This window comes from Charadrius vociferus, unplaced genomic scaffold, assembly GCF_000708025.1.
Source record: "Charadrius vociferus isolate BGI_N301 unplaced genomic scaffold, ASM70802v2 scaffold183, whole genome shotgun sequence".
In the NCBI taxonomy this organism is placed as follows: Eukaryota; Metazoa; Chordata; class Aves; order Charadriiformes; family Charadriidae; genus Charadrius; species Charadrius vociferus.
In genome coordinates, this window is record NW_009648250.1 from 848,540 (window position 1) to 860,131 (window position 11,592).

The 11,592-nt window shown below is 43.1% G+C and overlaps 1 protein-coding gene across 1 annotated transcript in view; it reads left to right on the forward strand.

Annotated features, from left to right (window-relative positions):
• MAST4 (microtubule associated serine/threonine kinase family member 4) overlaps positions 1 to 4,315 on the forward strand; it is a 73,477-nt gene extending 69,162 nt beyond the window's left edge. Inside the window, exon 26 of the mRNA XM_009884229.1 lies at positions 432 to 4,315. Coding sequence (XP_009882531.1) covers positions 432 to 4,315 — 3,884 coding nt within the window. The remainder of the gene's footprint in view (positions 1 to 431) is intronic.
• Positions 4,316 to 11,592: the final 7,277 nt, after the last annotated feature.

Genomic DNA, 11,592 nt, shown 5'->3' on the forward strand with positions numbered 1-11,592 from the left:
GGCTGGATGCTGAAATATGTATCTTTCTGGCTCCTAAAAGCCTGCCTCTTTTTCGTGTTATACTTCTGTCATGATTTTAGTGTGTACTAAAAGTGGCTGTTGGAAAGCATTTGAAAAATTTGGAAAGCATTGATCATTGCTTTGAGGTGGCAGAAAGCATTAGCTATTCTATTTAAATAGAAGGAATCAATAACTTAAAGGGGATAAAGGAACAGAGGGGGAAAGGGAGAAACAGCAATATAATTGGAATAACGAGGGGTTTACAGCCCAGTCACTCAAAACATTCCAAACTTCAGAACACTGTGGCAGCAGATGGCACGTAGGCCTTTTGGACTGGTGAAAGTCCTGTGTCTTACTGAGGATTTAGACAAGATTCAAAAAATCTCGCTAATCTTATGTTTGTTTGGTTTGGTTGTTTGTTCTTTTTGTAGGTACTAACTCTTCCCAGAGTAGCTCCCCTAGTTCAAGTGCTCCCAATTCTCCAGCTGGTTCAGGACACATAAGACCCAGCACTCTTCATGGCTTGGGTCCAAAGCTTGGTGGGCAAAGATACAGATCAGGAAGACGCAAATCGGCTGGCAGCATTCCTCTGTCTCCTCTTGCACGAACACCTTCTCCAACACCTCAACCAACATCTCCTCAGCGATCTCCATCACCATTGCTAGGACATTCAATTGGAAATACAAAAATAGCTCAGTCTTTTCCTAGCAAAATGCACTCCCCTCCAACTATTGTAAGGCATATTGTTAGGCCAAAGAGTGCAGAGCCACCAAGATCTCCACTGTTAAAGAGAGTCCAATCTGAAGAGAAACTTGCACCATCTTATGGCAGTGATAAGAAACACTTATGTTCACGAAAACACAGTCTGGAAGTGACGCAGGAAGAAGTGAATAGAGAATTGTCCCAAAGGGACGTGACTCTTCAGAGCTTGGAGGAGAACGTATGTGACGTGCCATCACTCACGCGAGTTAGGCCTGCAGAGCAGGGCTGCTTGAAACGACCCATCTCCCGAAAATTAGGTAGGCAAGAATCTATTGATGAGCTGGACAGAGAGAAGCTGAAGGTCAAGATAGTTATGAAAAAGCAAGATTTTCCTGAAAAAGCAAATGCTGCTATACATGAACCTGGTAGCGAACCAGAAAGTACAAATACATTAAGACTGGAAGAAAGAGACAAAAAGGCATTCCAGAAGGTATTAGAAAGATCAAATCAGTTTGAAACAAAAATTGTTGCTTTGGAGACCCAGTCAGCTGGTGGCATACTCAAAGACACCCTTCAAAAGAATGCAAACTTGAGATCAAATGATGGTGTTGCTTTAGATGCACAGATACTGTGTCATGGGCCTCCACCTAATGAAATCAGTCCTATTTCTTATGACTTTAAAAGAATTTCTCCTCCGTGTACACTGCAAGATGTGCTACCTCAGTCTTCTGACAGGATGTTAAACGGAAAGGGAGAAAACACAGATAAAAATGTACCAACAAAAGAATTTGTCAAATTTGAAAGATTAGATGGTAAACTTGCAAATATTGATTATCTTAGAAAGAAAATGTCCATTGAAGAAAAAGATGACAGTGTCTGTCCAGTGCTAAAACCCAAATTGACATCAAATGTTCATGAATGCCTTCAACTTAATACAGGCAGACCCATAAACATACAGCAGGACTCCACTGCAGTTGCTGATGGTAGAGCATTTATCAGCAGTACACATGCTGCTCAGATTAACTCGGTTTCTTTTGTTCCTCTCAAGACCTTGAATGGCCGAGCAGACATGAGTGTGGAAAAATCAGCCCTTATTTCCACTGAGGCTCCTGTCAGAAAAAGTCCATCAGAATATAAACTTGATGGGAGGTCTGTTTCCTGTCTGAAGCCAATAGAAGGCACACTAGACATTGCCTTACTTTCTGGGCCACAGGCTTCGAAGACTGAACTGCCTTTGTGCGTGCTGCCAGAAGGACAGAGCACCAGCAGTGATGGGGGATCTCCTAAATGCCCAGCACCACAAGGGAGTGGCAGGAAGGCAGAGCTGGCCTGTCAGAAAGAGCAGTTGTTAAGCTATTCAAAATCTGTCAAAGTCAAAGTATCAGAGCCTCAAGTTCTGCAAACAAGCAAGACTTCTCCAATTCCACCAGTCATCCCTGTGGCTGCAGAAGTAGTGACAGAGAAAAAGGTTTCTGGTCCAGCTACTAAAGGCCATATTTCTGTTATGGAAGCTGTTCAAAAGAAAGACACCTCCTCTTCAAAACAGAAGGACAATTCAGTGGAGGTAAAGTCTTGTGTTATTCAAAGTCAGAGCGTTAAAACTACTCAAACACACTCCAAACTTCCTGCTGTTCAAAGTACTCCTGAGAAAGCTGTAGGAAAAGAGAAGCAAATACAAAAGGAGTTGCCTGCCAAACAGCCAGTAGCCCAGCGAAGTTGTGAGCCTATCCCTGCAAAGGTGGAGGTGATCAGGGAGTCATCTCTGAAGGTATCTTCTTCTGATGTCCTGATAACTGGCTTCTCCAAAAGCAATGAAAAAACTTGCGCAGATTTTGCCATTCCACCTCAGATGCAAGGAAAAATACAGGCAGCTGGCCCCAAGGCACAACCGAAGGATGGCAGAGAAGCACTGAAACAGCTAGGCAAAGATGATAGCAGTGCTGCTAGTAGTTTTGTGGAAAGGGACATAACCAAGCAGAAAGTTCTCAGTGAGTCTAAGAGAGTTATTGCAGAGTCAAAGAGTGAAGCTCTTCCATCCAAACGGCCCATGCAACCCTCAGTAGATTGTGATCCTAAAAATGAGAAGTCTGCTCTGGTTTCCTCTGTGCAGAAGGACAATGCCAAAGATTTAGGGAAGAAAGATCAGAAACAGCTCACTGACATAAGGCCTCAAACTACTGAGAGCGAACGGTCCAGCCAAGTTCCTTGGCAGCAACTTAATGTTTCAGGCTCCCCTGCTGTGAGAGACACTGTAAGCAGAAACTCTGCTGTAGATGTTCATGTAGGTGTTCAGGAACATGTGAAGCCTGCTGCCACCTATGTGGAAAGCAACAGTAATAAACACAGGCCAGTCTCTGATACGAGTTCCTCTAAGTCTAAGTACTTGGATAAACAGACATTGTCACAAAAACCAGGCACTCCAACCATAAAAGAAAAAGAAACTGTTATTCAGGTGTCTGTCAGCTCCCGGAAAGATGGGAAACATGCCAGTAAAAATGTGCTAGATGCCCTTTCTTCTGTTTCAGGCTCTTTGAGAAAAACTAGCAATGAATATGTGCAGGCTGAAAGGTCTGTGAGTTTGGAGCATGGCTCAGTAGTTGCCATCCAGATGAGCAGCATCACTTCTGACACCAAACCCAAATCCTATGCTGTCAGCACGGTACCAGCAGGCCCGGAGGGTTCTAAGCAGATGCAGGTGCAAGAACCAGCAGGCTTGGGGGAATCTGCCAATCAAAAGCAACTTCAGCTCAGTGAAAAAGAAACCACGTCTCCAAAGTTTTCCACTGTGAAAGACTGTCTCTTGCTGAACAAACAGGCAGACAGAATTCCTAGTAACCAGATGATGTCTGCAGACAAAAAACCCGAAGGAAAAATATGCACTGATGCACTTTATGTTCAGCTTGACAGTGGGAAAGTAGAGCCTATCCTTTGCCTTCCAAACTGCGATGCCAGAGGGAAAGGAGCAGAAAAAGCAACCGCAAGTAGCAAAAGCTCTCAAGATTCAAAAGGGAAAGGACAAGTTAATCAAAAACAGCCAGAGGATGCAAACAAGCAGATTGCAATAAAACATTTGTCAGCTGCCAGCGGACAGAGTTCTTGTCGTGTGGCTGCAGCACCAGGAAAGCCACTAGCTTGTTCAACCAATTTCTCTGAATGTAGACAAGAAGTATCTGTTCTGTCTTCAGCGAAGAATGATGCATCTTCAGCAAAGGTTAAAGCAGTCTCACCTGAGTTTACCGCAACCTGCAAGGAGCTAAATAAGAAAAGCACCTCTTCTGCAGGGAGCGGTAAGGCAGAAATGACTAAAAGTGTTTCACTGATGGCCTTGCACAGTGCTGCTGCTGTAGTAGAAGCCCACCACCCTGGTTCAAACCTCGGGGGGAAACCTGGAAATCAAGAAAAGTCTTTTTTCGTTAACACTGTGGATGTAAAGGGGAGAGATGCCGCTCAGGCTCAGCAGTCTGCTTCAAGAAAACAGAATGTAAGTAAAGAGTTATCCAGGTCAGCAACCACACCTGACCGCCCTAATGCACTTTCTAATGACAAAGACGCAGCTCGGCAGCGGCGAGGAAAGGAAGCTTCACGGAGCAGTCCTCACAAAAAATCCTGTTAACTGTAAGACCTGGCAGGTGTGAATTCAAGATGAGCTGAAACAAAGTCAATATATTGGACTGCCTTTAAACCAGCACTGTGTTGTGTCTTTGTGCAGCAAAGCTTTCATGTCACTGACAGAAAAATATAGGGGATATGTAAAAAGAGGACTTTTTTTTCAAAATGCCTTCCCAATTGTAACCGGTAAAACTGTTACCATATAGTATTTGTACAAAAATACCTTTACAGCTGAGAGCTGTGAAAGAAAAGATTTCCTCTGTAAATACCTAGCAATGTGTTTGGGGTTTGAATGTAGCATATATATACTTTGCTGCTGATTGCTTTGTTTACTCTCCTCTTTTTTAAGATAGTTGCTTTGCCACTTATTTGCCATACTCAAATATGAAACTGAATTATTAAAACTCAGACCTGGCATGGACGTGCACAAGCATTGGTCTGACTGGAAAACAAAACCAGGCCACATTTTTACTTACTAAAAAGCCTAGCTAGAGGTTAAAAAAATACTAGTACAGAATAAATATGGGGACTTATTGTGAGTTTTTACATGTATTTTTAATAATCCAATTTTGATAGTACTGTACCTGGCTGACTGCTTCACCAGATCTAACACAAGACCTAACTGCATCTCCCTACCGCACAAAGCCTGTCTCTTAGAGTAGGTGTCATTAAAGCTATGGGAGGACTACTTGGTTATCGGGGCGTCCCAGCAAGAGTCATGTTCTGTGGTGAAATGGAGGTTCTCATCTTGTCTATTGGGAGTGTGTTCTGTGACCTTCACCTCAGACAAGTCTGAGATTCTGAAGCACATGCCATGTGCTCAGTTTTTGCTGCAATCCTCTCGAGTTCCTTGAGTTTTGTAAATTCAGGCCCTTACAGTGTGAGGCACAAGTATAAGCACATGACTTGCAGTACTGGTATGTTCATCCCTGGTTTTTAATACATTTAGAGAATACATATTATCATGGCATATAGGTCTGCATAACTAGCTTCATACAGCTGTAGCTTTTTTCTATTTTGCAACAAGTGGGGTAAAAAGGAAAAAAGCAATTTCAGTATCATACTTAAAAGTTCAGAACATGCGATACATTTTAATACATAGCTGGGGCCTTATGTTGTAGACTTAACTTGCTGTTTTTAGCAAGTAGTTCTGGGTTTCACATTCATTTCTAAATGCATTGAGTAGCTCCATACATTTCATAACATAATCTTTTTATTTGTATGCAAAAAAGTAACTACTGTAATTATAAAAGAAGCATTTTGTAACAGGAACTTGTTGGAGCTATTTGGTGCTAGAATGTGACTGTCTTTTTACTTTTGCTAAGCCTTATTTAAATTTTGTATACTGTGGAACATGTAGACTTTGATCATTTTAGTGTGGAGGTATTTAGTTTGTTTTGAAGGATGAAAGGTGAGATTTGAAACATGTACAAAAGCACTACAAAGTACCCTTGCGAATAAGTGTTCTTTTAATGATGGGGATCAATAGGATGGTGGTTTAGCTTATTTCTGTTACATGTACCCACAGCAGAGCTAGGCCCCTACCTGTTTCATCAGGGCTTACAGATTGTCTTTCTGTCTCAAAAGCTAAAAAATTGTTCATAAAAGCACAGTGTGAGCTTGACTTGGAGGTTTGTATGACAACTGACAGTGTGCAGAATTCATTTCCCTCTGGTGAAAATTTTAGTATACTGATTAGTTGAGTTGGATTACAGCAAACCTGTCACGGAAAGGTAATGTCACAAACAAGTCCTTCTGATTTTTCATGTGGCACTAGAACATTAATACTGCCTTTGATGTGTTTACAGAAGAGCTAGTGAGCAATGGATAATACTTTTTGAGCAGTTTTAAAGATAAAATGGTCTTGACATTTACAGTTCATCTGTGCTTTGGCAGTTACTACAAATGAACGCTAATGCACTTCAAAACAACATTTCTGTCTGGGAGGTATTTCCTAGTTTACAGTCTTCTGCATTATTTTTAACTATCCTCTTGTTTCCTTTAAAGCACATCTAGCTATTTGTTTACAGTATACTTTTATGTATATTTTGTATAGTTCATTATCACTTCTGACACAGAAGTTCTTTGCATTTTGGAAGTGTAACAGTGCTTAAGCTTGTGTTAATGTAGTACCTGTTGGTTGGTGTTTACCTTATCAGTGAGCTGTTAGAGATCCTCCTGCCTGTGTTCTACTTGGTCAGTCTTTATGTGATTGTAGGCCTGATGTGTTCTTTTGTAGACTTCCTGCTGTAGATTCCTCAGCTTACAAAAAAAAAAAAAAAGAAAAAAAGAAAAAAATTGTTAGGGTCTGTGCAATAAAGTGTTTGCAGTCTTATTTTCTCCAAGAAACTCCTTATGGATGTCATAATTGTTGTATATTGAACACGATTATTTATACTTATGCAGTTGCATAATATGGAAAATAAAAATTCAGCATGAAACACTGTTGTGTTAGCATTTTTCCTTGAACTGCTTTTACTCCTGTAACTTACAGCACATTTCTGCTCTACTCAGAGGCAGGCAGTTAGTTGGTTGGATTTTTTTTTTCTCTGGGGCCAGCTCAGTGTACCCCTTAAGGCACATGCTGGCTGAGGATTTTGCGTGAGGAAATGCATCTGGAGACAGAGGAGGTCTGCATAGCTGAGCATCTTGTCTTAGGCAGTGGCTGGAACCACTGTTCTGATGTTGGATAGGTAGGCACACAGTGATGATGGACAACATATCCCAACTGGTAGCTAACAATGGCAGTAGGCTGTAATGTGACATTTAAATCTTTCCTCCAAAACATGTATGACAATTAATTACAATAGGTCAGTATGTTTTTGTGTACCTTCTCAAAATACCCAATCTTTATTGTATTGGTTTTTTTATTCACACTAGATTTTCAGCCTTAACGTAATTCCTGGAGCATGTGCAAATGTAACTTTTTCTTCAGTTTTGAAATCTCTACTCCTTGAATGTCATCTCCCTTCATTCTTTTTTTCTTATAATAGAAGATAGAGGCAGTGAACCAGACAGGGGAGATGGAGCGCAGCACCTTAGTATCCAGTGGCCTCTTTGATCAAGGAAAATGCTTTTGGCAGGAGGAGCAACGGGGCAGGATTATTGCTCCCCTGATTTTCATCTTTCCAATTCTTGCAGAGGGACATTGTCTATTAAAATACACATCTTTCCTGTGCCATTGCCAGTAGCTCTGCACAGCTGGTTGGCAGCAACTGTTGGTCCGGCGGGAGGGGTATTTTTGTTCACAGTTTACTGCTGCATTTTTTTTCTGTTTGTTGTTTTTTTTTTCTTTTTCCCCTCTGTACAAAACCATGTGCAGCACAAGGCAGCCTGCAAAATTGGTGCACTGGCAAGGGGCGTGGTGAGTTGAGGAGGGGAGAGCAGGATCCGGCAGCTCAGGGGGAGGAAATTACTAGAGTTGAGGACTGACTCTGGGTCTAACTGCTGTCCCTGCTGTGCTGTCTCTGGCTGTGGGCAGCAGCAGTCACCTCTGCCTGGGGACGTGTAGAAACCTGCATGGCCAGAGTGAGTCTGCATAGTGTTCAGGGCCAGGGGAAAGGGGTGGTATAAAGGGTTTGTGTTGAGGAAGAAACTGGGAGAGAAAGGTTACCAGTATTGTATCTGGCATGGCCTGTCATACTCACTTCTGATGTAAGAAGAGACTGCGCCTTGCCTGGGATGAGAATGCTTTCATGGTCTGAAAGGGAAAGGTGAACTCCCTTCTTCAGCACTGAACTCCCAGTTTGCTATGCTCCCTTAGACCTCATATTTTTCTCTTAAGTAGTTTGCAAGACTTAGCAGGGATGTCAAGCTTGGATTGGATGGTAGCTCAGATGTCAGCTAAGAAAGAGTAAGTTACAGGACAGGAAGATTTTAGAGGGTATATGGATGCGTGTCCCAGTTCATGGCTTGGGTTAGTGATAGTTTTACTTTTCACTGGCTATGGTATAGTATTGGATTACCATTGAGCAGCTCAATCTCCCAGACATCTGTCAAGGATGGAGTTGAACAAACAGGGTAGGAAGCAACGCTACAGGTTGTGGTTCAAGCTGCAAAGAGTTGGGAGCATGAGGAAGAGTGGAGAAGGCTGCAGAGTAGAAGACCGTAACAACATAGGCAAGTTCTAGTGCACAGTAAGACCTTCTAAATGCAGGTGTGAATTAGATACAGAGGCAAGAGAATGTCAGAGAGATTCACTGGAGATGGATGTCATCTGCTGGTGGGAGAGAAGAAACTCCATCGTGCTTGCAGGACTAGGAGGTGTGGTGTGAGAGAGTGGTTGGGAAGGGATCTCACCTGCTCTTTTTCCAGGTACAGACAGAATTAGTGAATGAAAGTTCTTAAAAGGTGTATCATTGACATTAGGATAGTTTTTTTAAGTTAACAGATTTCGAAATTGGCCTCCTCAACCATCCTGTTCAGAGTAAAACTCTCTTTCAAAAATTAACTTGAATCTTACCGATAGTGTTTTGTTTAAGCGCAGTTGGGGAGGGAAGAATTTGGTTCTGTGTTTTGGTTTGTCCAATTGAAATAAAGATAAGTGCTTACCTGTCTCTGAAATGTGACTCATTAGCTAAGAGCTGCTCAAGCTTCTTCTCTGTGTAATACTGATAACATCCTCTATTTTGCAGTTTTGTGTTGTACTTCAGTGACATCTGCAGCCCAGGAGCCAGAATGGTGTTGAAGTTCAATCCGGTTAGGCACCATTCACCTCAAGCAATTCCCTTGTTGTCTCTATGTGCCAGCTCCCCTGCTGTATTTGAAAAATTAAGAGATTAAAGGCCTGACCGGAAACCAAGGACTACATCAGAGCAGAGCTTCACTGGGTAAACAAATTGTATAAAGAAAAATAAATCTACTGTCTCTTTCCATTTGTATTCTTGCTAAGTTAATCCCAGAAGACTAAACCTTTGGACTTCAAAAAGTTTTAATATGTAATCTGGGCATTTTAGTGTATTATAGCCATATATAAATTTTCCTTGCGGATAATCAGTCCCCATGTTTAGGATTTGTGCAACCTGAAACACAGAATGTATGCTGTTTGGCACTGTTGTTTACACGGTGTCCTATGAATAGTGTTTTGCAGGTGAGTAAGAAAGCAGAGATGACACTGTAATGTAAATCAAGAAAATAAAAATGACAACAGATTAAGATAATGGTCAGCAAAAAAAAAAAAGTTGTGTAGAGGGAAAGGGGATGGGTCACAGGAAACTCTGTACTTAATACTCTGTGTAAATATATACCACGCAGGAACACAACTTCGCCTTTTCAGACCGACTGAAGGGTACGTGTGAGTCTACACCATGATGCTGGGTAGCGTTTCAGAAACTAGTGGTGTTTAATCCAGAACTAGTGGTGTTCTCTCCAAAGGAAGAGGCATTTCAGAAAGCATCAGCCCAACATGCAGCTTTTCCTTCAAGTTGCTGATATGTCGCTGATGGGGCTTTGAGCAACGTGGTCTAGTGGGAGGTGTCCCTGCCCATGGCAGGGGGGTTGGAACTTGGATCTTCGAGGTCCCTTCCAACCTAAACCATTCTATGATTCTGTATTTGTGAATCTCCTGCAGTTATTACCCAATACTTGCAGCAATTTTCTTTGTGCCTATCCCAAGCTATGAACTGTGTCATGCTCCCTTTTAACTTCGATATTTTTCTATCATTTACAAGGGAAACAGTAGAAGAAGCAGATCTCTCTTGGTTGGTGCACACACTGGCATTCATGCTGGATTGTTAGATAATGCGATTGTCGGAGGTTGCTTGTTTAACCAGTGGGATTTGCAGAGAGGGGAAAATGCACCTTGAACCCTGGGCTGACTTTCAGGTCCATCCCCGCCTTGCTCCCAAGGATGAGTCAGAGAGTCCTCACCTCAGGCATCATGGCTTTTTTGGTGACGTTCTTTCCCTTAGAGCAGTCCTTGCAGAAGGCCTCGTCTGATGCAGGCAGCCTGTGCAAGCTTAGGTGTTCTCCAGCTGGGCAGTGGGAGCACAGTGCCTGCGGACAGGGTCAGGAGGAGGTTTCTGTGCAGAGCGTGTCAGCAGCTGCAGAAACAGGGAATACAGATCAGAGATAAAGTGTTGTGAGGAGAGGCAACATCCTGATACCTAAAATCTGGGAGTGTTCATAGGCAACTGGAGAAGAAACATCAAACATCTCTCCCTGTGCACCCTTGGGCAGCACATGGCTACAAAGGCAGGAGGAGGAGAAACTGCGGGGTGAGGCAGGCAGCATATGTGATGTGAAGGCATCTAAAATCTGCAAGAGTCTATATTGTGTTAGTTGGAGGGTAAAGGGGGCTTTTCGAATGAGACTTATTTCTTACTTGAGAAGACCAATCAGGGTTTCTTGTCAGCAGTGTTTTCAGAAATGAGCAAAAACTTTCTAGTTCAGGAGAGATCTTTGAAATCTTAGCTACTCAGCATGTTGCAGAGGAAAACGTTGAGGAAATGCCTTTGGGGCAGGAGCTGAAGCTGAATGTGGAATCTCACATGGAAAGTGTTGAGAGAGAACTCGCCTTCCACGGCTCAGTGAACAACCGCAGCTCCTGGCTTAACACTATGGGGAGCCTTGCTGGGGGAGGGCGAGACTCCACGTGGTGCATGCTCCGCTGTGGAGACAAAAGGCTCATACCCTCTGAGAAGGTTCTGTCTGTATGTCAAGGCTAGTCTGTTATTAAAGCACTAGTGCCATAAACCACGCTATGGTAACACAGGGCAGATGAGTAGGCATGGCAAGGTCTCATCAGACCCTTGGTCAAATGCGGCCAGCATGTTGAGGGAGGTCATCCTCCCCCTCTACTCTGCCCTGATGAGATTGCATCTGGAGTACCATGTCCAGTTCTGGGATCCCCAGTCCAAGAAGGACAGGGAACTGCTGGAGAGGGTCCAGCAGAGGGCAACAAAGATGATTAGGGGACTGGAACATCTTTCTTATGAGGAAAGGCTGAGGGACTGGGGTCTCTTTAGTCTGGAGAAAAGAAGACTGAGGGGGGATCTTATCAAAGGTTATAAATACTTAAAGGGAGGGTGCCAGGGGGATGGGAACAGTCTTTTTTCAGTGGTGCCCAGTGATAGGACAAGAGGTAACGGGCACAAACTTGAACATAGGAAGTTCCACCTAAACATGAGGAGGGACTTCTTTACTTTGAGGGTGGCAGAGCACTGGCACAGGCTGCCCAGAGAGATGGTGGAGTCTCCCACTCTGGAGACATTCAAAACCCGCCTGGACGCCGTCCTGTGCAATCTGTTGTAGGTGACCCTGCTCTGGCAGAGGGGTTGGAGT